Below are 27,330 nucleotides of genomic sequence, written 5' to 3' on the forward strand. Positions count from 1 at the left end.
AAAAAACGGAAAATCATGGCTTATGTTGTAGTCACGCTCATAAATCTAACAACAGTCTGTTCACCATTAGAAAACAGTGGATTAGGAAGGAAGGCCATGGCTATGAGCTGGGCTACAGACTGCCTGCTGCTTATGATTCATCGCACATGAGGCTATCGCCAATGAGCTCATTGCATTTGCTACACTGCTCAGAGAACAGAGCAGAGCTTTAATCACACACAGATTCTCTCGCATAAACACAATCCTTCTTTCTTCTAGCACTTCCTCTTATTACTAAAGTAATACTTCATACAAGAAACCCAGATGGACACGTTCCAAGATTTTACACCTTCAAACTGTAAATAGACACTCTAGGTAAAGAAAAGTGCTTAAGGTGCATGAAAACACTTTCTTCACTTTTGAAGCATGAAGATCTAAGTTGTGTAATAGAGGAGATTCCAAAAGCCTATCTATGGCAACGGGATAGCCTGAAAACAAAACACCATTGTTTAGATAATTACCAACTAAAGAGAACTTGATGCAAATCATGTGCAAACTGCAGAGTAATAAACCATCTACGGACAGTATTTTTTTCCATATATGAAAAAATTTCAAATAAAATCTGTTCATCAGCTTGAGTTTTAAAATACGAGAGGTGTTCAAGTCAAATGGAACTTTTGTGAATGAGGGCATAAAACCGACTGACATTTGGAGAAGACTTTATGCACAGTACGGTGAAAACATTGGAGTAGTGTCATTGGTTTGGAGGAGGCCACACGTTGGTAAATGATGATCAAGGCTCAAAGCCACTGCAGTTGTTTCCAGAAACATTCGGTGAGTGGAATTGAGCGGCTGATTGTTGAAAATTGGCATAACTTATCAAGTTGCAGAAGAGACACACCTGTCTGTGAAAACTCTACCCACAATCATTCACCAACACCACTTGCATTTTACAGGGACTTGGCTGGGAGTTAATGCCACATCTCTGTACAGTCTTGACCTCATTCCAAGCCATTTCTATGTTTTATGGCCATGTTTGGGCCATTAAAGGAGTTCTTTGGAGGCCAGGGTTTCTGATGTGAAGCAAGCTTTCTGATCAAAATATAAAAAAAAAATATATATATAAATAAAGGTAGATTTAACTTTCACTGCTTTCTGTTATTCTGCACTGTCATAAGTCCTGGACTGACTTGAGCACCCTCTCGTACATTATGGGTCAGCTACATATTGGAGCAAGTTTAATTAGTTCTAAGTATAATTTAAGGTATCCAATTTAAGTTAAGCTATAACAAGTAATGCTATTGATGGGTACTATTTGTTAATAGATAACCTATATAATTCTTCTACCATTTTAATATTATTTACACAGTAAAAAGCACTTATGTTATTTTTTAAAAAATACATCAAAAGATCCTTTACAGAGTAAAAAAAAATGAAAAACATCAGAAAGTAGGTTAAAGATTTTTCCATAGACCCTGCAGTCAGAACTTTTATTTTATTTTATTTGACATTCAATATCGACTACAAAGTGACACGGCTGTCGTAAATAAACCAGCAAAATCATGTAAACACCAAAGTTGCACAAAATGCTGATTCAAAACAGAAAAGCAACATGTCATGTTACATGGCCGTTTGGAGGCACTTTTATATAACCGTTGCATATAAAGGAACAGGTCAGACAAACTGACAGGTAATTTTTAAAAAGAACAACATACATTGTCCATTTCAATTCATACATTGTCCTCAGTGCTATTTGTGATAGCTAAAGTTGCTGTCAGCACCGTTTATGTTCTCTTTAACATTCCTTATTGGAGATATAGTCATTGATAACCACAATAACGATGTTTTGCTGACAAGTGACGCACCCACTTTAGTGAATTTCAAGCAATCCCTGTTGTGTATTGTGTGCTACACTGGAAGGCAGTTAAGAAAAAATACTTAAATTGCTTTTGCTCTTTTTGTATCTTCACTTGGCTTGACAAAGTCAACAATAAACCTTTATATTGCTCAAACAGACATAAAAATAAGGCCTTTCTCCTGACATGAGGAAACATTCAAGCTGTATAGTGAAATTAGGTGATGCGTGCTTTGTGACTGAAGCAAACACGCCATTACATTAAGGCAAGTAAACACAGTGGCTCGGCAGTTAAAGAAAATAATGGCATTTTCAAAATAAGACTATTCTTGTTAAAGCATTGAGTGAAAGCCTTGCGTCTAAAGTGAGAGGTTTATATTTAAACAGTGTTCCCAATGACAATTCTCAATATGTTTCTGACAAATTTTGTTACAGGAGCTAGATTACAACCATCTCGGACAGAGAAGGTTTAAACTTTGTCAGCTCCGATTTGTCTTTAAAAGATATGCATAGACTTTACTTAACTATTGTTTTTTTTTTCCTTCGGAAGTTTAAACCGAGCCCCAAGAAACCATGGCAACGGCTCCGTAAGACAACCCTGTCTGCAGTTTCATGGTTCAGAGCACACATTCGGCCCACCAGAAAGCAAGTGCAATTCTGACCATGCAGAGTTTGTGGCTTGAGTTGGGCTGAGCTCTTGAAGCAGGTTTCTGTGTTGATGCAAAGAAACGCTCTAGAACAAGATTTCCGTCCCTTTGGGAACATAATGGTTCTCCTAACAAACCCCACCACCCCTGTTGTGCCCCAGCCCACATACCCGCCTTACACTGAAGTTCAGAATACAAAGCACGCAGTCAAAAGGAACAATAGAGGCAAAGTAAAGCAAAGTTTTTTTTTTTCCTGAAAAGACTGCTAAAACTTGCAGAAAACTTTCCCCAAAAACGTGTATTGATTGCTAACATATGCAACTAGAAATCAAAGTCTTGGTAAACAAAATAGGCTCCAACACATGCACATTTTGCGTGTGATCAAAAATCAACCCAGCCACCACTACATCCTAAAAATGGGTTGTTTGTAATAGCTAATAGGCAAGAACAGAAACGAGCATAATGACAATATTGCTGAGGCACTTCTTTTTCCATTTTCTATCACTCTCTAAACCCAACTTCAACCCTTTCTTAAAAAAAAAAAAACATTAGGGCTTTTTAAACTAACAGTACATATAAATTCATTTCTTTTGATTTTTTTTTTAAACTGCATGATGACATTATACATTTCAACTGTAAATTTCCTTGAAATGCAATTAGCTGCAATTCTGGAGTTCTAGTTCATAAACATTCAAACAGTTATTCCAGCATTCCTTAAACATATCAGTTGCATATTTAAAACATAAATATGATGGATGAAGAACAAATGAAGTGCTACTTAAATGGGAAATTCAAGTAATGACCCCATAGGTCTGTTACGATAGCAGGGTAGTGGTTATTCAAGATGTTCTAAAAAGCAGAAGGAGAACTCTACGTTTAAGAACTATTCGGCTAAGTTCACAGAGGTAACCGAGAAACCTTTTTTTTTTTTTTTTTTTTTTTTTAAACTTAAGCAAATATAAATTTCCTGGTGAATTTTTGCCTGATTTTTATTTTATTTTTTTTGGAAAAAACACCTTATCCTTTAATAATTAATGATTATGATGATATTATCATAACAATCAACACTTTGACTGTTTGACTAACTCAAGAAATACTTGGGGAACTACTACATACACTAAAGTGGCTCAAAAGACTTACTGTTAAAACTCGTCTAACGCCTAGAAATACATTTTTGAGGGGATAAAAAAATTATAACCTAAAACACCACTAGTAAATAATTTGGTTAGACAAAAAAATGTAATTTAGAACAACCACTGGATAAAACACTGCTTGAATCCTTAAAAAACGACAACAACCATGACAAAACCAGTTTCCTGGCATTTTGATTCAATGAGGACAAGCTGTCTAATGCTGTGTGTTGTCTCTGGCAAAGATAGTGCTATTTGTTTCAGTACATAAAATGAAGGCTTGCTCCAATTCACACTGTTGTTTCCCGCCCTGCCTTCAAATTAGGGGCTGACAGTTGTCTGCGCATGCGCGGTGGTGTCTGAAAGCTGTTATGGTGCTGCTGATGGTTGTGAGTGTATTGCTGGTGGTAATTGTAGCTGCCATCCATGTTGTAGTGCCAGGGCTGATGGAACTGCTGATGGTGCGGATGAAAGTAAGCATGAGGCTGGCTTTGGCTGTAGCGCGGCTGGTAAAATGCCTGCTGTGGTGCTATTTGCTGTTTTCTGTCCCCGGAGTGCAGGGACTCCATCGAGCCAGAGGACCGCTGGCTATTGTTAAAGGAGTTGCTACGACCTCTTTCAAGGGGCTGCTGGTTCCTGTGGCCTTGGTTATGTCTTTGGCTTATGCCTTGCTCCAAGTCTTTACCTCTGTGCTGCCCTATTGGGCTAGGCAGAGGTGGATATGCATGGATAGGGGCTGCCGGCCTACTGGGTTCCACTTCTTCTTCGGGCCCGTCCTCTTCCTCCACTGCCTCTTTGGGAACCTTTAGCTCAATCACCTGCTCGTCTGTGATGATAATGTGCGTACCAGGGCTCCAAGAGTTACGATGCTTGGGATTGCTTTTGAAAGGAAAACGCAGCTTGCGATCTTCAGGTGGGATGAAACGATGAGGGCCACTCTGCCTGCGAAGCTGCTTGGAGATCTCTTGCTGCTGGAGGTTCTTAAGCCGTGTCTGCTCCTGTCGCATCCAGCGCATGCGGCCACGCCGGAACGACGGATCGTCACCCATTATTTTGTCCGCTTGTTCCTCACCTTGCTCGTTTTCACCAGTGTTTTCAGGCAGAGGCTTGCTGTCGCTAGAACTGCGGGGCCTCATGGCTCCACTGGGTTCAGTCTTCTCTTGGCCCTCACCTGAGATTAAAGGCAGCACCTTCTCCATCTTTAACATCTTGTTCCTGAGGGTTTTGATCTCTTCATCTTTCATATTGTTCTGCTTCTTCACTTCGTGCAGGATATCTTCCAGCTTATCTATATGCACCTTCAGTTCATCCATATCATTCACACCCCGCCCGTTCGTGATGACATCTTCGATTCGCTCATCGCCGACTCCCACCGTGTCCCAGACATCTCGAGCGACTGCTCGCCAGGAGTCTCGTTCGTTCGGGTCTTTCTTGTTGTATGTTGCACACAGCTCTTTCATTTTCACAATGGCTAAAGCCTCGATTTCCTGACGGGAGTGGCGAAAATCGTTCAGCGCAACCTCATAGCAGATTTCCTTGACGGCTTGGATTTTCAAATCCGAGATGGTCACCCACTTGGAATCCTTACTGAGACGACGACGTTGCGGGATCTGGTACATTTTGATAGGCTCCCTTCTTTTGCCACTGCTGGGTAAACCACACTTTTTGACTATGGTTTGGAGTTTGCTGGGAGGCAGCTTCTCCCGCAGAGAGGTGATGAGTCTCCAGCTCTCCTCACATGACCTTTTATCAGAGTCATCGCCACTATCAGAATCTCCGTCCTTTAAAGAACAAAACAGGAAACAAAACCAAAAAAAAAGTGCGGAACAAAATGGAAAAATTAAAATGAGGAATTCAAATTAAAATGAATGTTTCCTGTAAGGAATGGATACGAGTGATGATATGCAAAATGGGAACGTTTGGTGAAATTTAATGAAAGGCTAAATTTAGGTTGGGGATCAGCTAGGTGGGGATGAGGAAATGAATGTGGTAACATAAATATTTAATCTAGTTGTTGCTTTACCGGTTATTTGAGACACCTTTGATTATGACCTGCATCAACAGGTGAATTATCTGATGCGTGTAAAAATGAGTATTCTTAAAATACGTACATAGTTTCACCAAAACGTGATGCACACATGTATTTCATTATTATATGGAGACTTGCCATACTGAAAGATTATGCTCCAGTAAAGTATTTCTTTTTTTTTTTTTTTTTACATTGGACTATAAACAGGGTTCCCAAGTTGCATATCAGAATTAAACGCAATCATGATATGATCAAAATGGCAACAAAAAGGGGACAGATGTTGCTCTGGTTGACTTCTTTATTTCTTTTTTTATTTAATCAGACTGCTCATCTCCTCTTCATTCAGTGCACTTGAAAACTGCACCAGAAACATGCTTCAGAGACATGCAGAAAGAAAAGCCAGTGGAATTTATAATTTTTTTTTTTTTTTTTGGGAGCCTTTCCCTCATTTGAAGTCCTTGATGGAGATTTTGAAGTTGATACAGCTCTAGTAGTGGGTTAGAAGACTCTTGCGTGTTTATTACGGGGTCAGTAAAAAGAGAAAAAGACAGGAAAGACAGGCTGGAAGGAAGTTAAAAGCATCGATTTCATCCACTACAGTTAAGAAGTTAGTCGAGAGAAAATGCAGTTTCTCATTTTTTTTTTCCAAGTATGCAGAGTGCAGGACAAATCATAGCGAGATAGCGAAGGCGTTAACAGGAGACAGATGGTAACTGTGGAACGGCAATAGGGATATGAGTGCAGTGTTGTCGTGTCTAAGTGCAGTGTTGCATTGGTGTGTTTCTTTCTGATGAGATCACCAGAGCATTGGAGAGCTTGTCATCATTGATTAAGACCCCAGCACAAGTAAGTGTGTTCAAGCACATGCCCTTCGTGTTCGATCAGACATGTGTACAACTCAATGAGAAACCACATTGTCACTAGCCTTCATCAACTACAGCAGAAATCTTGGGTTATTATCACAATGCGTTGGCAAAATCAGCAACTGCATTGAAGAACCAGCGAACTCAAAAAAAGAAGAAAAAAAAAACAACAGAAAACTAATTCAGCGAAATCAAAAGCCAACAGAAAGTTGACTAGCTTAACAACGCTGCTTAACAACGACAACTAACGTCAGGCTCTATGCACACCTTGGAAATGAAACTGTACTGTTAAAAGATCATGCTACTAAAAACAGACCATGCAAAGGCAGCAACAGAATTAAAAGCACAAGATATACATCATTTAGACAAAAGTTAAATAAACCAAAGGGCAGCGTTTTGTAATTTGCTTACAAAGCCACTGTGGTCAATATAGGGGCAAATAAACCATGTCTATTTCTATTGAGTAAATTAAAATGTAAATCCTTTTTTCTTCTGCTGATGCTGTTTTGCAAGATTCAGTTCTTCAGATCTATAAAAACTATTCCAGTTAAGAAACCTAGCTAAGAAAAATCTATTATCTTGCTATATTAATTGTCAGAAATAAAGTGGCTAAATGTCATTTCGACCTCTTTATCTCAGTCAGAATGGATTTCATTTCCATGCAAAGAGGTTCAGCCATGCACTGGGAAAAGGGTGTCTCTCTCTCTCTCTCTCTCACACACACACACACACACACACACACATACACATACACACAAAAGTCTCGAGGTGTCAGAGCTTAAGAGTGCAGAATTAGTGCTGGTTGGACTTCATCAGGGCACGAGGGACACCTGGGGCTTTTATTACTTTACTAATATTAACAACATAAGAATAAAAAAAAAAACTCTTGGTGACCAAGACAGAACAGTACATCTCTCCCCTCAAATAAAGCACACTTATTTCTGAGACTTTCCTCAAAATAGGACAAAACATGCAATATTTCAAATAAAAAAATAAAAACAAAACCCTAAAGTAGTTCTAAAAATGAACACTAAAACCAATGTATAAAAAAAGGTGAAAATTGTTTGCACCAACAAAGATGAAAATAAGCAAATTGGGCCGGTCATTAAATTGTTGATCAAACTTTTTATTGCACCACTTAGTTTAATCAATCATTTATATTTACATTTTATGGCATTTGGCAGATATCCTTATCCAGAGCGACTTACATTTATCTCATTATACGTTATACATTATTCAGAGCAGTTGAGGCTTAAGAGTTTTGCTCCATAGCCCAACAGTAGCAGCTTGCTGGTGCTGGGAATTAAACCAGTGTACTTCTGATCAGTAGTCCAAAGTTTTAACCAGGGCATGACCCGTGCCCCTGCATCAGGGGTCAAATCCTTTCTTATCTATTAAAACCCTGACAGTGGATTTCTTCTAATTGTCTACCATAATGGAGTCACAAATAGGGCTTTGCAGTATATAGACTATTTTAATGTACATATAAGGTTACCTTAAATGAGATAGAGGAGGAGAGGAGACAATACAGTTTATATCGATATATTTGATGTTTTGCTATATAACCTGTTTCAGTCTTAAATCCAAGCCAATGTGTGTACCTCTTCTCCCCCACACTCTTATCAAAGCCCCGCCCCATAATGACTCTACATCTCGACTCAGCTCCGCCCCCATTCTCCCGCCTCATTCTGAAATATGCTATCAAATTGATGGGTTCTGTAAGCTGCGATACAAAGAGTGCGTTACACTTTGTGGCATAAAGCCTTCACTGACTGGGGGGAAAAATGCGCTTAATTTTCCTCTTAAATTGAATTAATTTCTCAGTCTGACCACTGGGGGCTCCACAGTCAAAAACTTATTTCTATTCATAAAAAGTAAAATGTAAGCATAAATGACTTCTCTAAAAAGTAATTATCTGCTTTAAAAATTAGCAAATTTCCAATTGAAAAAAAATTTTTTTTTTCTAAAATATGGTGTTTCAGTATTTAAATCAAGATTAAAATTAATTGTAAAGCTAAAACCAAGACAAATTAAAATCCATAGTATTTTAATTGCAACAAAAATTTGGTGCAACAATTTAACAGATTACACCTTTATACAATCCAGGTTAAACCTTGATCTTTCTTGGTGCAACTCAGTCCGAGAGCTTATAGAATCAGTCTTACCAGTCTCTGTTGCTCAAGTAGCTGATCAGCCTCCTCTTTCTCTTTTTTATAGAGGATCTCCATCTCTGTAAGCCTAGACATCATATAATCCAGGACACAGACATGAGTGAGAGGTTCTGTTTAATCTTATATCTCCTATTCATACCAGCCACAGATATTACATAACACTGCTGTGCTAATCACGTTAGCAGGTCTGTGCTACGAGTTCTGTCCTAAAGCCAACATGGCAAGGTGGCACCGTGTTACCTCTTCTCCATCTCCTGCTTCATGTCGATGCCCTGCTTCTCCAGAAGTTCTCTCTGGGCAAAGGTCCAGTCCACAGGCTCCACGGGCGTCTCAGCTGTTGGCGTCTTCTCCCGCTCAGCTCGCGCCTGCTCAGGGTGGTTAAAGCGGAACACATGGTTCTTCCCCATGATGATGCGATTACCTGAGAAACGAGTAGTTGTTAGGTTTAGAAGCCACCATAGCAGCACTTGTTCATGAAATATGTCATCTTGATGAGCCATTATGTCAAAGTGTTCTTAAAACATCAAGACAACTCAAAGGTTTATACCAAATCAGTCATTCTAGTACATTATCATTTCTATAGTAACAACTCAATAAATAATCTTCTTTTTTAGACTTGGTGATGCTTTCTCTAAGACCTTTATGTAACATTCATGAAAAGAGTTAAATGTCAAAAAGTTAAGTACAAAATCACTATTTAATAAATTTTTCTTGAACTACAGTATTTGCCCCATTGTGTTTAACTACTTGCATAATCCATACCCAAGCTTGTAAAGTACAGCTAAACACTAGGAAGCTTTAGGACTCACCTGAGCGCAGTTGCACAGCATCGTTCACACACTTGCCATTCACATACGTCTCCGAGCCTTCACATGGCACCAGCAAAACTATGACTGCAAGGATAAAAAGTTAGTCAGCCTAAACTCAAATAGCTTCCATTAGTTGTAGATGACATTAAGTCTCGACATTATATTCTAACCGAAGAGACATAACTTTTTAAAATGTGAAAGAAACAACATACATTCGAATAATACTAATAGGAACAGAACTAATAGGCTAATCATACAGTACTTTGAAAAAGTCTTGATCTACACTTCGCTTCTTCGCATTTTGCTTCCAATAAGCCAGACTTTCTTGTATTTTTTTATTGATTTTTGAGGAATAGTTCTCTTCAGGTTCCTTAATTACTTCTGCCTCTCATTTTCAGTCAAATCCCTGTTCCTGACCAGTTTCAGATCAGCATGTTGGGTTTGTTAAGCCACACAGTGACCTATGAATCATTCAAGCATAAAAATCATCTAACTTAAGGCATGACCCAGTGAGAAACAGGTGCAGATGATGACGGATGATCAGGCCGGTGATTAGTATACTGCTGATGCTGAATGCTGAGTGGTCGGAACAGACGAGAGGGGAAATGAGGTCGCTGCTCTTACATAACCAATTATTAAACTTTGTAGCCTGTTACAGTAATAATTTTGGCTCCAGACCTTTTTCACGATTCTGTATATTAAACAAATACTCAAGGCATTTATTAATTATTTTTTAGTTATAATAGTTATTAATCTCTTACTTTTATAAATGCCCTTAAACTTTCTTTATATAAGTTTATTTTTTCATTGTAGAAAGAATTATTTGTGATTATTACAGGGAAGATACACGACAGACAGTGTACTGTACAGTACATGGCTTGAAAAATGCTGAGTACTCATCCAAACCCGCCTGCGTAATGAACAGATGGTATGATTTTAGCAAAGCCTCACCGTCTCCGTTGGCGTTCCGCTCGCTGCGGAAGATGCAGTGCTCCTCTCTGATATGCGCTCCGCTCAGAACAATATCTTGCCTTCTCTCTGCATCAGCCTGACCCACCCTGTCAACACACAGACACAATCACTCGCTAGCTGGACTGCAGGGACATACTGTATGGCTGCACCACGGACCTGGAAACAACAGCTCAAGCTCCAGTCTGAACATTTTTTTGAAGGCACTCAATAATGCGATTGAATGTTTATAATCGTTGATATTATTATAAAAGCTCTATATTCATGCCAATTCAATGATTAGCAGCATGGGCTGTAAAACATAATTATAAGCAATCAACTAATTACGTAGAGCTCATCATTAGAGTTTTACAATGCATTTTTACATGAGTATTATAAGCATAGACTGCTGGGGAAAAATTTGCAAAAAACTTGAGAAAAGTACAAATAAAAAGCTGAAAGTGTGTAAATCCTAATAATACTTAGACACCTCAGGGGCAACGGGAGTGCTTTCCTACCTTGTAACGCCGTCTTTGATGTAGTACAGCAGGCATTCTGACATGAGAGGATCCTCGTTCAGGTTAACCAGGTGAGGGGTCTGCGGAGAGAGAAACATAATTTTATGAATATATCCAAGACAAACCTGTCAGGATGCGCACAAGAGAAATATATTTTACTAGTGTTACTTTTACAGACATAGATAAATAAATAAATAAATAAAATAAATTACGATAGTACATATAGCCCTTTTTATTAATCACAAATATAATTTGTATTAAAAAATTATCTATAATCACAAATCTACTTTTTAACCACCAACCTTTTTCGGGGAAAACACCCCATTAAAGTCAGCAAAGAGATCGCAAGGCCTTTCAGCGTAAAGCTGTTTGGCAGGATGAACCCAGTTAAGGGAGGCAGCGGGAAAAATAACAGTGAAAAACCAGAAAGGAAATCAAAATGGAGAAACTCAGTCTGCTTAAGGTCACACATGAATGACAGAGAGGGATAAAAGGGACCATGAGGACACGACACATAGGATGGATAGTAAACTAACTGGGAAAACTGAGTTATTGAATGATGCAAGTGGAGTTACAGACGGCTGCCCTTAGAAACCTAGAATTCTTTTAACTTTTTTTTTCCATCAATATCTCTGTCTCTATTTTCCTGTCCGGTTAAAGAATCTAAGCTGCCAGATCCGCCGGATACACCAGCACTAGACATGAATAGAGCGAGCTAGTGTTCCTGAATGGACTTCGCAGTTCATTGGGAGACGCAATAAAACTCCATTTCCAAATTTCTCCTTGGGGATCAATCCAGACCATGCTTAGATTTTGCTGTACTAGAAAATTATTATGAATGTGTTAACAGACAGTTTCTAACAAATGACCAAATAGCTTTAGTAGACCATATTTCATTCAAAATTCTTTAAGACACAACCACAGAGGGAAAAAAAAGATCTACACCAAAAATTGTCATCTGTAGTATTGTTTTTAACAGAAATCTATGAGGATTGTGCGATATTTCTGCAATATCACATAAGAGGGAGTGCTGTAGTACTGAATATCGGCACGATTTGGATGTGGTCCTAAAAGTCATCCCAGCCATACTGATATTCAGCACAACAGCATGACCTCGAGAGTGATATCGCTTTTATACAACAGTTCCACAAACAGCATTTATTATCGCAGATTATGATTTGTTTCTTTATTTTTAACCAGTTATTTTGCTCCACCAACATAACTTCCCCATCTCACAGAACTAACTATGCACGACTGGTGGAGCTAACAGTAGTGAATGTAGTTTTAAATTCTTATTAAATTAATTAAGTGAGGAGAATAAACCATGGAGATGGTGGACAGTCCTGTAAATCTTCCAGGTTCTGGGTTTGAATCCCAAATAGCGTTTAATGTAAAACTAGTGCCCTAGGGTGTACAGTACAATCCCATATTCAACAAACCAAGTAGTGCCCTTGATCGGGGGTTAGGGAGGGATTTGGGATTTGACCTTTTGTTAGGAGCTAGTTAGCTTTGTAGCTTGTGTTAGTTGAAAATAGAACAACTTGGACGGTTCAGAGGACATTCAACCAGTTTAGAAGCAAGTGTTATGGAGACAAAGTCTTTTTTAAGGATAAGGTTATAATGTTATTCGATGTGTTTTCTTGCTGAAAGGGCTTCCGTGTCTGGTTTTGAATGTGGATATTGCCGGTTCACCTCAGTGCTATGAACCGTACTGACCTACTTTCACCAATGCTGGTGACTGACAGTTAGTGTAATTAATGATTATTAGAACAACTCATTCATATAGTCCCTTTCCCAGTGTTCCAGTTCTGTTAGGCTCTATTATCAACAACAAGCAGCTCCCCACTGCAAAGTTTTTTTATTAGAAATATTATTTCACCCTTTACGAATGCTTGTCATGTCTTTTTTCAGCTACTTCTTCTGAAAAAGTCTCATTTACTGTTTTTGTTTAAGCCTACAACTACTAGGATTTAGGTTGGCTAGACATACTGTATCCACATACTTAGTTTGGCTAGACATACAGTACTGTATCCACATACTTTTCTACTACATAAGGAGGAAACTACTTAATACACCAGTACAAACCTGAGCTGACGAAAAAACACTAAAATCTTCAACTGACAAGGAAGATGGTCTGTCATGACCAAACTAATAAATCCGTAACACAATGAAAACAAAACAAATGAAACATTTTATGACTCGATATATTATCAGTGTAAATATGTACAGCGATTAACACAAGGAAAATCAAAAAGTAATGAAGTCATAGTTATAGGCAGCATCTACAGTACAGCATGAGATAGATCTTAGATAATAAGATGTACCTTTTTAGGAGAGAAGACACCCAGGGTTCCCCCGTCCTCCCGGATCGCAACTCCCATCTCTGCCAATAAAGCCTCTCTGAGGAGACAGGAAGACACTCATTACATTCATGCCAGACAAAACCTTTTACAAATTCATCCTGGGGACACAGAAAAAAAGCATTGTGAACATTTGGGTTTTCACAGACTAATTTTGGATTTTCAGCATCACTGTAATAACTCTGATAAAACACTGGTTAATACAAGTAAGAACAGCTATAATAAATGCCTTATTAATATAATTCTGTATAAGGGAAATAATCAACTACAGGCTGGCGTGATGCTACACTGATTACCGCTGTGAACCTGATTCTTTTCCAACACAAAGTACTCCGTTCATCTTAATACCAGGTTGCCAAAAGACAAATGATAGATGCATCATACTTTTTAGTATGTTAAGATTAAACATTACTAATTGTAATGTAAAACACAAACAGCCGATCTGAAAAATAAACAGCCTAATAATTCCATAAATGGTAAATAAACGACTTATTACAGAAAACGTTGGATTAAGGCCTTGTTCACACAGGCGGTAAAATCGAGCATTTTTCTTGCGTTCGTAGCGTCCGGTTAGCGCGGATCAAGCGGCGAGTGTTTTCTACACGTAGGAGTCAATGAGAGTGTTCACACGGGCTTTGGTGACGTGCGTTTGTCTGGCTGCGCGTTTATACGGCATTAAAAAAACGGTGCATGCAGTTTTTTCTTGCCGTTCAAAACCCAACAAACGCAAGGAAACTGCTTCTAGTGCGTTTTCTTTACGTTTATTTTACGCTTCGGGGGATCGGATATATCCCATGATCCTACATGCTATACATAGGGAAATGCGGAAAAGGGCAAGATAAAAAACATTATTGTTGAAAAATGTATGCGGAAATTTCCGCATTTCTTCATAAACCACAAAAAAAACTCCTTTAATCCGACGTTTTGCAGTCAGAGAGTGAACCCGGTAGCGGCGGGCTTTTATATCCAGTTCCCGACACACTGCCCCCACAGTTTAACACACAAACTACAGTCTGGGCTGCAGGCTGACGTTAGACAGAGACAAACGAACGCCGGTGTAGAAGTCAATCAAGCGCCACTACAAAACGCAACATAAACGTCTAGGACGTTCAGAGCGCGTTCGTTTATCCAAAAATTTTACGCCCATGTGAACACGGCCTAAATGTTAATGGTTTCAAATCTGCCAAATAATTTCCTCTGTAATTTGTTACAATACAAATGATAATGTATTAAAGTTGAGAAAAATGCATGTAATATAAATTGTGATATTCAGCTGGCACAACTATGAAATTATAAAGAAATCAAATATTACATGTTTTATTAGGGATTAAAGAAGACACTGCCTACTGTATGTTTCAACCCCTTAAACTCCTAGGACCAACACACTTAAGACAGTTCTCCCCTTAACCAATGCTAAAATTAGTTATTAATGTTATAAAATTAATACCTAAATAACGAGTTTGTTGTTTATCGAGTCAAAAGATGCATACTTTTAGAAGGATTTTTTCAAAGGTCAATGAACATGGACGAAAAATAGGGAAAATATACATACTGTATATTTAAAAGCATTAAAGATCATGAGGTTAGATACATCTGGGAGATCATATTAGACAATTTCAGACACTAGTGGTATGTCGGTTCAGCTGCATGTTTACAGACCTCTCCATCCGTATAGCCTCGGTCTTCCTCAGCTTCTCCTCCCACGTCTCATTCAGCTCTGCTATGATCTTCTCAGATTCCTGTAGGGGGCGACAGACATGCTCTTGCAGTGTCAGCCATTACAGGCAAGAACAGACAAAACGGCTATGGCTGTAATGTACAGTACCAGTCGAAGGTTTGGACACGCCTTCTAATTCCATGGACTTTCCTGATTTCTCTTTCTTTGTACATCGTAAAACAATGCTAAAGGTGTCCAAAATATACCATACGCTCCTTTGAACAGTTGATATTGAGATGTCTATTCATTTTATTCATTCTATATCTATTCATTGGTGATGTGATTTCTGAGGCTGGTTACTCTAAATGAACTTCTCCACTGCATCAGAGGTAAGTTTTGGTCCTGTTTTCCTGGGAAGGTCTTCATGAGAGCCAGTTAGGGATCTTTCATGGTGCTTGCTGGGTTCGGCAAATGCACTTGACAATACTGTTCATGCAAGAACTATTCCAGAACAGCAGATCCTCGTGTCTTAAAATATCAATTCAAATTCAACCATACACAATGTTATGCAGTAAAATGCTTATACGACTGGCCATGATCTGAAGTGGGAGGATAGAACAGAATAAAATAGATTCCACTACTAAATAAATAAATAGATAAAAGGTAATAAAAGATGTAAACTTGGAAAGTTACAAAATAAAATAGAGCTTAAATTGAAAAAAAAAAAGGTTACACAGAATGTGCAAAGTGTAGTTGTAAAAAAAACATAAAAAAGGGGAAAAACATGGTGTGTGCATGTGACGGGCGGCAGTATGATTGAAACATGAAGTATAAAATACATTGATATGCTGTTGTCCATATGTGTTACTCTATATTTTGGAAATCTGCAGTATTGTTCTAGCATTTCGAAATTAAATCACGTTAAACAATATGATGTGTCCAAAACTTTGACTGGTACTGTATTTGAATGCACAGTATATATACATTACCGAGTGATCTTACACTTCAGACACTGGATAAAGAAGACACCCTGCCGTGTTAAATGTTTAAACACTATTGATTTATAGAGAATCCACTAAACTTGTCGAATCAAAGGACAAAAGGGGCAGTAACACCCAAATTCAGCCAGTCTTATATCATTTGTTTTAAATCAGTATAAGTATGTTTGGTCTGGTATTTATGACCGGTAAACAAGTAGACAGACTTCAAAAGATGACCGCTATACATTTTGAAGGAGGAGAGTACTATAATGTAAACCTTACTCTAATACAAAGTGAAAAACAGAGCTAGACTAAAGAAAGGGCTTATTGTCTGGGATATTTATTATGTCTCTGCTTATTGTCTGGACTTAAAGAGGAAGAGATGACCATCTGGCTTAAAACATAGGAAGTTTACGGTCTAAGCCCCCCCCCTGAAAATCCTTCCTAAAGGGTTAACACCCATACCATCTGTTGTTCCCGAAAAGCCGCGCTTACTTTCCTTCTGACTTTCAGAAGTGCTACAGTATGTGTCAAATTCTGACTGTTTGATTTAATATAAAATAAAATAAAATATAATTTTCAGATCTTAAAAAAAATAGATTAACGCTCCTATGAAAGAGAAATGACTAATAATAGTGACACAAAATGCCCAATTATTGCTGCATATAAGTTTTATTTTTATGCCTCACTGATGCAAATCACTCATATTTATGATCAGCACATGACTCAACACATAATAATAATAATAATAATATTATTATGTCTTGAGTTATTTCTCATCTCCTTTTTAGCACTAATAGTCACAGACTATTTCGGTCTGATTTCTGGTCTGTGTTGGCGGCTGACGTCACTGGATGACACAAAAGTGCAGGCCGCGCCTGTAACCATGGTAACTACAGCTCCAGAAGGCGAGATGCTCCAACCGAGCTCTCAAACAGAGCGTGAGCAAGCGAATAAGAGAAAGAGAACAAGACATAGTCGGAGAGGAGGCACGAGGATGACGCATGTGCATTCGTCGTTAATAGGAGAGATGTGACGCGAGCGGTGAACATCATGCGTGCCTTGCGTTAAAAATAAGTACCGCACCAAAAAAAAAAAAAGAAAGATTCACGTGTGGAAATTCACAAAACAGACCCTGAACAAGAACTTTAAACTCTAACAGTATTGTCAGCTCAGCAGCACGACTGTAAAGATAAAATCCCTCAGCCCTCTCTTCTCATGTTACCACTTATCAGCAGGAGAACATTAGGCCAAGCCGATGAGCTCATGAAGCAGTCAGGTCCGGAAAGGCTGCGAGATCAGGAGACGCCTGGAGCAGAGCTCACTAGCCACGTGTCTTCTATTGAACTGTTCATAACCTCATCCAATGGAAATATTCATCATGGCAACACAGCAAACAAACCTCAGAGCCGAGAGCACTTTCACAATAAGATTAGAGTAAAAAAAAAGGGCTGAACTCTGTGCATGTTTTTTTCCCCAAGAAATCTATTGGAAAAGCAATATTGCTTGTAGCTTTAGGAGAAGAAAGGAATAGAGGAAGCAGAGTGGAGAATGAACAGAGACCTGCCGATACGATGTTATCACGACACCTAGATGCCGATTCAATCTGTATTGCGATTTGGTAAGCATCACAATTGTATAGCTATCCAAATTCTATATTATTATTTTCCAAAAAAAAAAACAGTCAGGAAACTATTTGCTTCAACTATACAGGATGCTGTGCTGCCTGGCAACGTGCGAATAGTTTAGAGCACGCCACCTTCATGATTAAAGAGACACTGCAACATGTTAACATCACAATCGCATACAGCACCAGTCAAAAGTATGGACACAAGTTTGAATTTGTCAGTTGTCTTTTTAAGACATGAAGGTAAGTTGTCCTGGAACAGTTCTTGCAAACAGTATTGTCAAGTGCATTTACAAAACCCATCAAGCACCAGCACCATGATGAACCTGGCTCTAATGAAGACCTTGCCAGGACAGCAAGACCAAAACCAAGTTCATTTAGAGGTACCAGCCTCAAAAATCACCAATTAACAAACAGTAACCCCAGATTAGAGTCGTTATGAAGGCGGTCTAAAGCATAAGTAGCAGTTTTACAAATTTACACATTTTTGGTTCCAAACCTACAGGAGACGCCTTCCAGAAGCATGAATTACAGAAACCATCACCGCTGTCTCCGTTATAAACATTCTCATAAAATCTGTTTATCAGCCGAGAGCACCGGTGATGACTTACCTTCAGCCTCTCGATGGCCTCTTCTCCTCCGGGAGTGGACATGATGCGCTCCTGGATGCTGCAGACGGACTGCAGGCCCGTGGGGCTGCACAGAGACCCGGACGACGGCGAGGCTGTGAGGGAACCCATAGGCGCTGTGGAGAGATGGCCAGGCCGTTGGTTCTCTGAAGCAAGCAAGTATCTATGCTGACTGTTGTGAATATCTTTCAGGTCTGAGCGACAGAGGAGACACGAGAGGAAACGGAGAACCACAGGGGGAAAACAGAGGAGTGGAGAATGGCGGAGAGAGGTGAGAAGAGCAGAGCGAAAGAGAGGAGACAAAGAGGAGGGAAGACTAGTGTAAGACACATGGTACACAGTACAGAATAAAAACAAGCACACAGATCCAAAGATGAGGTAGACAAGGCAGTGGTTTTCACTTCTTTCAAATCTGGAAAAAGTGGTGCTTTATTAGTTGCTCCTCCAGGGCGACGGTCATGATCGTATAATGTTTTTAATTTTGCAACTAGTTTTAATTTAGAAAGTTGCAAGTAAACTGGAAAATGCCTTATAATATCCTAATGTTGAGTTGGTTTGAAAAAAATAATAAAAAATGAAGACGTCTGATTGGCAAGGAAAATGTACTTTTTTCATTCAGTCTTTATATACATTACTGCACATTGAAATTCTTTATTCTTCCAATATTCCACTTTTGTTAGTAGGCTGTGATCAGAGCGCAGGGTCAGCCATGACAAGCAGACAGGGTAAAGGGCCTTGCTCAAGGGCCCAACAGCGGCAACCTGGCGGACCTGGGGCTCGAACCGCCGACCTTCCGATCAGTAATTCAGAGCCTTAGCACACTAAGCCACTGCCACCTCTATACATTTCCACAAGGGGACAGTTGGACTGTGCTGAAGTGTGAGATGTATTAACTTGGTAAAAAGGGAGAGTAATATATGAGCTTTTAATGGATCCTAATGTTTGATCATTAAAAAAAAAACATGCATTAGGTATAAATATGGAAAAACTGATCATTTGGACCTGCGTGAAAACCACTTTTCCCTCATAAGAGGAAAGAGACATGAAGTGAAAAGAGCAAAGAAAATGAAGGGGGACGGGTTCCATAAAAATACATGCTACAGATCCTAACTGTGACGCAGTGGGCATTTTAACTCACATACTGTACATCCACATCCACACACACACACACACACACACACACACACACACACACACACATACACACACACACACACAGTCATTCCAAAAGTCATCAACGCTGGAGAGCAGCGCCGCAGAGCTCCACAATGGTCCTGGGAGCATCTGAGGTGACTGAGAATGGACTGCTGAAACCTCTCCCTGGGGGGCTGGAGAGAGATTTCAGTCGCCTTTTCACTCTATTCAGTGGCTGTGTGATAAATGGATCCCTCCTGAAACCTCCAGGGTGCTCCAGCTGCCGAGCGGCGAGGAGTTACATTTCCGCTGCATGCGCAGGGCTCATGCAATTGAAAACGGCCAGCGCATGCTATTGAGCTTTGAAAAACATTTTTAAAGCTAGAGGAATTGAATGCACACGTTTCTTAGCGAAAGTCAAGAACTCCCAGACAGATAGAGAAAAGAGCATAGGTTTGTTTGCATTTTCTTGCTACTGTAGATTTTTTTTATACTTTTACAAAGAAGAACAAGGTAGAGGGGTGTGTGTGTGTGTGTGTGTGTGTGTGTGTGTGTGTCTAAGTAACAGGATTTGAGATCAGGACAAGGACGGGCAAAGAGAGGAGACGGATCCAGCAGGGGAGTGATGCATGTCTAAATGTCTAAAAAAACTAGAGCAATCTGACACTGCATAGCAACTCACTAAAATCCACCTCTAATTCTCCACACAAAGAAAAAATAATAATAATAATAATGCACCTTTTCTCCTGTAGTGCATAGAGTGAATACTGTCACCTGTAATAGATAGTTACATGACATCAGACAACCTTTACTTAGAAGAAATGAGAAATGCAATGGGGGGGAGGGGTGTGGGGACACACACACATCTTTCCCTTTTGGAACAGGTTGAATTATCCAGGATGTGTCTGGTGTACACCCGTCCGCTGTTTAATTACAACCTGGACATCTATTGGTTCATGCAGATGAAAAACTTAACTTACGTCATACATCAGAATGGGGAAAATATGTGATCTCGGTACCCCTTATGGCGGCACGGTGGGTTAGTGGTTATCTCCTTCTATCTCCAGGGCCCAGGTTTGATTCCCTCGTTCGGTCTGTGTGCATTTAATTGCATGAGCCTTGGTGGGTTTCATCAGGGTACTCCGGTTTCAACCCACAGTCAAAAGACATGCACTTTATTCTAAATTGCCTACAGTGCGTGTTGACCAAAGGTCCAACAATGGTCAAAAAAACTGGAAAGAAATATGGAGACCATGGTCACCACTGGCCTCCATGGTCCCTAGTTGGACTACAGAAGTTCCTGGTGCAAGGAAAGCTGGTTCAGGGCTTTTGCAGATGCTTTCCCGCTCACCACAGTTGTAAAGGGTGGTTATTTGAATTAATGTAGCCTTCATGTCATTACCAGTCATACAACAAGGCTTTACCTACTGGATATAATTACCGCCCGCTGGATGCATTCTGTTTATTATACCTTTCTGTGCATACTCTTAGGAAAATCATGTGTAAAAATTCCAGATCGGTGGTTTCTGAAACACTTTAGAGGAAGTGTGGGAAAATTTTCCTGTCATTCTTGATCGATAAACTCCATAAAAACAACTCTCTCTCACCAGTCTTTACTTCTGCAGACAGCGTGCTTAATTATCCCCATACATCGGCTCCTGGCTCCTAAAACAACTACAGCTAATTTGTCTGGGACTCCTTGTGCCTAAAGCTTTGGCAAAATGAAAAATGCAGACATGCAGAGTTCTGACTCCAGGGAAAGAGAGCTGGAAGCGATGCTCAGCAGCAAGAAGTAACAGAGAGAGAGAAAGAGAGAGAGAGAGAGAGAGAGAGAGAGAGAGAGATAAAGGATGATGCAAGGTCAGACATATACACACATTTGCTTTCACTTCCAAAGCAATCATTCCCCATTGGCTCGACTAAAGGAAAGCAGGAAGAACAGGAATCAGGTGAAAGGTCAGAGTTGAAAGGATGGGTGGAGGAGTGATCGAGGGGGCAGTCCAAAAGTAGTAAAAATGTACATTAAAGACAAAGGTGTCATGGAACAATCTTATGTTATGCTACAGTATAAAAGCCATGCAGAAAATTAAATGACTCTAACAGAACCAAGTTGAATCATTTCAAGAATTACATACTAAAATTTGGGGTATTAATAACCAGTGGAATTAATTGTCTGGAAGAAAAAAAAAATGTTCCTGACAATAAGGTCTTATTCAGACTGCCAGCCCAAATCGAATCCAGATTGGAATCAGTTTGCTTTCAATGCAGTCTGAACACTAAAAAAAACAACAACAAAAAAAAAAAAACACTGATTCTGATTGTTACCGATCCGGTTTAAATCCCATCCAGACGTGGCCTGAAATAAGATTTCAATCGCATTTGCGAAAAAAGTGCCTCAGTCTCAATTCGCATCTAAAACTGTCCGGTACGTCGCTCACAATGTGACACGGAAGTCCAATTCCATATTAAAAACGAGTGGGAGGACGATGGAATTAATGGAGATGGAAATAAAGGACAGTAGTCTCAGTATAGACCAAGCTTGACGGAATGTACAGAAATGACGATGTATGAAGAAATATCATGCTGTATGCGAGAAAGGAGATTCAGATGGACATGGCGTCTTTACCACAGCAACCAATGCAGATAGTTTGGCAACGTGTCGGATTAGGACAGAGCCAAATCCGATCTGAACGCTTTCAAATAACGGCGTGGATTCAGTCCTAAAGATTAATTATTTTAAAAGTTAACTTGCACACCAATACCTAGATTACATGAATTCACAAACCAACGGCTGTTTTGATAAATGAGTAGTATGGACGTCATTTTGACTTTAAGCATCGACGATACAGTAGGGACGGTATGGGTAACCAGGGTAAACACCTTAGGTGCAGAAGTTCAAGAATTTGACCAACGACTCGACAGATTTCAACTGATTGACGCCAAGAAGAACCGCTTGATGCATTCAAAGATAAAAACCACTTAAGAGAAGCTTCTGCTGTCGGAATGTTACTTAAAAAGAAGATGAAATAGGTTTGAAAGGTTAGCCAGCATGCTTGGAAAATCTTCTCGCATTATACTGAAAGAGTAGTTTCCTTATATAGTTCATAAAAGTGCAAACCAAAGTCATCTAAACCTATGCAGGTGCAAACTAGCTCAAACTGGTGGTGGTTTTTGCCATAGCAGAGCAAACAGGCTACAGCGGCAGAAAGCAGCAAGTCAAATTCACACATGCGGCAAATTAGCACCGTTTCTTTCAGCTCACCGTAGCCGTCCCCGCAGCTGTCGATGCCTAAAGTCCCTAATGTAGAGAAAGAAAAGCATTAGGTCAAAGCAGAGAGGGGGAGAGAGATAGAAGAAAGCCTGGCCAGTCTGGCAAGCGAGATGGTCGGCCTGCTGGTGGCGCTGCGTCCTGACTTACTGTCCAGGATGTCTCCGAGACCCTGGGCCCTGAGAAGGTCCTTCAAGCGGGTGACTTCGTCCTTCAGCTCACGCACCAGCTTGGCGTTGGGGTCTTCGTTGATCACGGCATTGCACTTGATCTGCTTGGCTCTGTCGGCGTATCTGTGGGCAGGTGGAAGTGGGCCAGGTGAAGTGCCATACTTCATTTATCACAGATATCATCGAGTGTGTTTTTTATTCCTACTAGATTTATTTGCTTTGTCATTATTTCAGTGAGTTATAAAACAAGTCAAATCTTTCACTATTTACTTCATCATTGTAGTAAATTGGCTACCTCGCAATTTTAGAGCAAGATGGGTGTTCAAGGCAAACTGGGACTTTACCCGAATCTTAAGCGTAAAAACTACCTCTGCTACACTAATGCACTTATCCCAGCGTTTCACTAGTGTGTAGACATCATCATGGTAAAACGTTTTCTCAGTATACTGGAGCCATGATCGGACTGCCTGCTTCACGTCTGAAACACTGGCCTCCCAGGAACTCCTTTGATGGCTCAAACATTTGGAAATGGATTGGAACGAGGTCAGGACTGTACGGTGGTTTGGCAATAAATATAAGCCGAGTTCCTGGAATGTGTAAGTGGTGTGTGTGAACGATTGTGTGTACAGTTCCCACAGGTATATGCGTCTCTGATAAGGATCAGGCGTTCCACTCGCTAAATGTTTATGGAAACGAGTGCTCAGAGCCACCGCGGCCAGGGTCATCATTCATGGACGTTTGTCTCCCACAACACGTTTGCATTTTGCAATTTGAATGTGAATTTGCGTCTCATCACTATACCGTGTTTGAAGTCAATCGCTTTTACGCCTTCGTTCACGAGAAATTTAACCACAAGTCCTGTTTTGACTTGAACGGCCCTCATATGTATTAAGCCTACTTTTTAATGCCTTTAAATTACACAGTACTTAAATATTCTTTCACCACATTCTACACGCGAGGACAGCAGACAAGGTTACAGGTGAAGTGTAGAGTAACGGAGCGTAGTGTACCTCAAGGTGCTTAGGGTTTCATCATAGTTAATGTCAGCAGGGCTCAGAGCAGCCACCATAGCCGTCCTCGAGTTCCCACCTGGAACCAAAAAAGTAATTGGATGTCGAAACAAGTAAAAAAAAAAACGGCTATTTCTTCTAAAGACTAATCTTAAGAGGAAAAAACACAAAATGGAAGAACATTTTGAAGACGTAAGGAGAGACTTTAAAAAAAGAAGTCCCTACGTCTTTGAATAATCAGCTGCTACAGACGTTTAAATGAACTTTAGTGACCTTTTTCTTTTTTATATATAAATTTTATATTGCGTGGTTATATTGTCATGTTACATACAGCATTACCTGCATAATAGTAAATGAACTAACTTAATGAAATATAATTTATACTGATAAAAAAAATAAATATATATATATATAAAACTATTATTGTTATTATTGCATTACATGCATTGTTTGAATGGTATTTGTATATTAATTTATTTTATTCCTCTGAAGTCAGGAGTGGCGCAAGCATACCCAAATTCTCTCTCAGGAGCCACGTGAGAACAGAATCTCGGTAAGGAATGAAATCCGTCTTCTTTTTCTTCTTGCTCTGTTTCATAAAAAGGGCAATTTAATAAAAAAATCCAACTCAACCACGTGTTAAACTGATGAATCAGTTAATTTAAAAAACGAAACAGTCATGAACGGTGGAATATTAATGGTTAGAGGATGATTTGGATGGACAGTTTTTCTTGTCGGACATTAGGAGTTGAACACAGGGGCACGGTTTACCTTGCTGGTACAGTTATCCTGGGTAGGGAAGCATTTGCAGGAGGGAGAGAGAGAGAGACAGACAGCACACAGTGTTACAGCACTGCAGTCAGACAGGCAGGAGAGAGAGACAGACAGACAGAGAGACAGGAAGTCCATGCCAGACTAATAGACTCCATAATAATGCTCGATAACACTCACCACCTCAGCCAAGGCAGAGATGACCTTTCCAAGGGTAGTCAGAGATTTGTTGATGTTTGCACCTTCCTGTGAAGCACAAAAATTGAGGCACTGATGGACTTGATAAATTGTTGATAAATGAAATACTCCTTGACAAGGACACAGCGGCATAATACTTCTGGAAAATTTGATATCTAATGGGGATGTGGGGGGGGGGGAGGGGTGTTAGGTAGGAGATGGCGGGGGGTGTTAGTTAGGAGATGGGGGGGGTGTTAGTTAGGAGATTGGGGCATCATGTCGCAACAGATGCATCAATGTCATTTCACAGTGTCTCTTTCAAGTAGCATCTGTTCTTTAAAAATCCTGTGCCACATGCAAAGGACACGAGCGTCCCAAAACGAGTGTGTACCTTCAGACGCGTGCCTTTGGCCCCAGTCGAGTCAGCGCGCTCACTGCCTGCCAGGTCCACCAGGCTGATCTTGCTGACCTGAAACAAGATATCAGAGGGACATTTATACCTCAGCCACTGGTCAAATCGACTAAATAGACAACGGTGGTCTCCATCCATGCTTTACATCCTTCCTTTACATCACATCATATCACAAAGAGCCTGTAACTTGCTGTGCCTGCTTTTTTTGTCTTCAAGATTCATCTAGCCATCAAGTCATCAAAGTGTACAGTACTGTGCAAAAGTCTTAGGCACCATATCATATGCTGTACCAATTTTGTTATATAAATATTTTGTTTATCATGTCTGCATAAGTTTCTCTTTACAGCCATGCATATATTCTGCGGTCATGTTATTTATTAATGTTTAAGTTACATATGGAAATACTCAATGATGTTGTACATAAATTATGCAGACATGATAAACATGTATAACAACATTGGTACTGTATAACAGATTGTTCCTGTTCTTTTTTCTCTCCTCTATCAAATTCATATTTGGATGGCAATGGAATGGTTAAGTACAAAAAAAGAAAAAGAAAAAATGGTTTAAGTGCAGCCTGTGTAGTAAAAACTAATGCAGTGACCCGTGCACAATGGCTACAGTATGCATCGATGCAACAGAGCTGCTTTTGTGCCTCAACAATAAGCTCTACACATAAGACGAGTAAGACATGTCCTTCCGGCTGGACCCCGCAGCATGGCCGCCATGAACCATGAAACCGTGGGTTGAGGAGATATTTCTGACCTTTTCTGTGGACAGGTCCGTCTCGTTGTCATGCTTCCTTTGTGTGAAGACGATGGTGAAGACGGCATGCGAGCGACTGCTGGTCTCGTTCATGTTAGTGGCAGCCACGGTCCTGGAAAGAAGAGTCGAGGGACAATGACTGTAAAAGTTTACCTGATATATAAGATAACTTAGCTTTAATCTTAAATATAGGCAAATTGAGATTTTTTAAATTTTATTTTGAGATTACAGCGGTACATCAGCATACGAACTGAATCTGATCCGGAGGCGAGTTCTTAAGGCGAAATTTTGTATCGCGAAACGCATTGTCCCATAAGAAATCATGTAAATGCAGATAATCTGTTGTAGCCACCAAAAAAAATATTACCAATATCACCAATTTCCAGCATTATAATCATATTTTTGCTTGGAAAAACTATTTGAAAATTCAGAAAAAAACATGAGAATTTAGTAAAATTAAAAATAAATAGACACTACACCTCACTTAACCTTAATTTATGATTTCTCTTGGCACCGGCTGCTTTAAAAACCAAACTGATGGGCCTCCGAGTGGCGCAGTGGTAAAGTGCTCGCCCTATCATCTGGAGATCGAGAGTCTGATTCCCTGGTGAGATCGCGAGTTCGATTCCCGGGTGATGCCGTAACCTCTCGCAGCCGGAGGTCTAGAGAGAGCTGATTGCGAGCTCTCTCATAGGGGAGGGATGAGTGGTACTTAGTGCTACCACATTAATCACGGCTCTACAGCCAATCAGGGGAGCTCAGCGCTGTCCTCCGAGTGTGTTACGCCGCCCCCAACGGTGCGTGAGCAAGCAGTTCGAAAAGATGCGGTCGGCTCGGAGAAAGCACGTGATGGTCTTCGGCCCTCCCGACTGAGTGGCAGTTGTAGCCTTAATGTGGGAGCCCCCTAGTGACGGGGAGGAATTGGACACAACTAAATTAGGGAGAGAAAAAAACAACTAAGAGTGGCTCAGTTTTCTTCTCGCTAAGGTCCATGCTAACATTCTTGTTAGTTCTTGTCATGGTGCTATGTCTTCACAAAAAAAACAAAAAAAAAAAAAATAAATGCACTTCGCTTGGCTTTCCACTGCAAACGAGTTTTGAACGGACATAATGTATATGTGACAAATAAAGGATTAACATATTTTCTAATAAGACATACTAGAGAAAATTGACCAGATCTCCAGAGCATCCAAAGACTTTTGATTTTTAACAGATTGTTCACTTTACCTACCCTGTCTTGTCTGAATAATAAAATGAAGACATGGATTCTTTCAAGCCGATGATGAAAACCAAAGAGAGAGAAGTATGTGTTTATGTGAAACGCCTAGCTCGTCTTTTGACTCCATGGTGCTGACACAAAGCAGTAATGTTAATCGCCGCTATGAAACAAAACATGACCTTGAAATATTGCCATTTAATAC

The 27,330-nt window shown here is 39.9% G+C and overlaps 1 protein-coding gene across 7 annotated transcripts in view; it reads right to left on the reverse strand.

The window, feature by feature from the left end:
• The window catches only part of kif1b (kinesin family member 1B), an 88,525-nt gene that overhangs the window by 31,842 nt on the left and 29,353 nt on the right, over positions 1-27,330 (reverse strand). For 2 of the 7 annotated variants that reach the window (XM_053482562.1, XM_053482555.1), the window contains exons 7-22: positions 25,910-26,021; positions 25,124-25,201; positions 24,736-24,801; positions 24,556-24,573; positions 24,298-24,373; positions 23,785-23,863; positions 22,755-22,897; positions 22,599-22,634; positions 18,185-18,396; positions 14,969-15,048; positions 13,274-13,349; positions 10,950-11,029; positions 10,435-10,541; positions 9,484-9,567; positions 8,915-9,095; positions 8,669-8,741 (exon numbers count right to left, since the gene is read on the reverse strand). In XM_053482562.1, the coding sequence (XP_053338537.1) occupies positions 8,669-8,741; positions 8,915-9,095; positions 9,484-9,567; positions 10,435-10,541; positions 10,950-11,029; positions 13,274-13,349; positions 14,969-15,048; positions 18,185-18,396; positions 22,599-22,634; positions 22,755-22,897; positions 23,785-23,863; positions 24,298-24,373; positions 24,556-24,573; positions 24,736-24,801; positions 25,124-25,201; positions 25,910-26,021 (1,501 nt within the window). Of the gene's footprint in view, positions 1-1,460; positions 5,393-8,668; positions 8,742-8,914; positions 9,096-9,483; positions 9,568-10,434; positions 10,542-10,949; positions 11,030-13,273; positions 13,350-14,968; positions 15,049-18,184; positions 18,397-22,598; positions 22,635-22,754; positions 22,898-23,784; positions 23,864-24,297; positions 24,374-24,555; positions 24,574-24,735; positions 24,802-25,123; positions 25,202-25,909; positions 26,022-27,330 lie in introns of those variants that run through there. The other 5 variants (XM_053482559.1, XM_053482558.1, XM_053482560.1 and 2 more) reach the window with 4 other exon arrangements.

This window comes from Clarias gariepinus, chromosome 22 (assembly GCF_024256425.1).
Source record: "Clarias gariepinus isolate MV-2021 ecotype Netherlands chromosome 22, CGAR_prim_01v2, whole genome shotgun sequence".
Lineage (NCBI taxonomy): Eukaryota > Metazoa > Chordata > Actinopteri > Siluriformes > Clariidae > Clarias > Clarias gariepinus.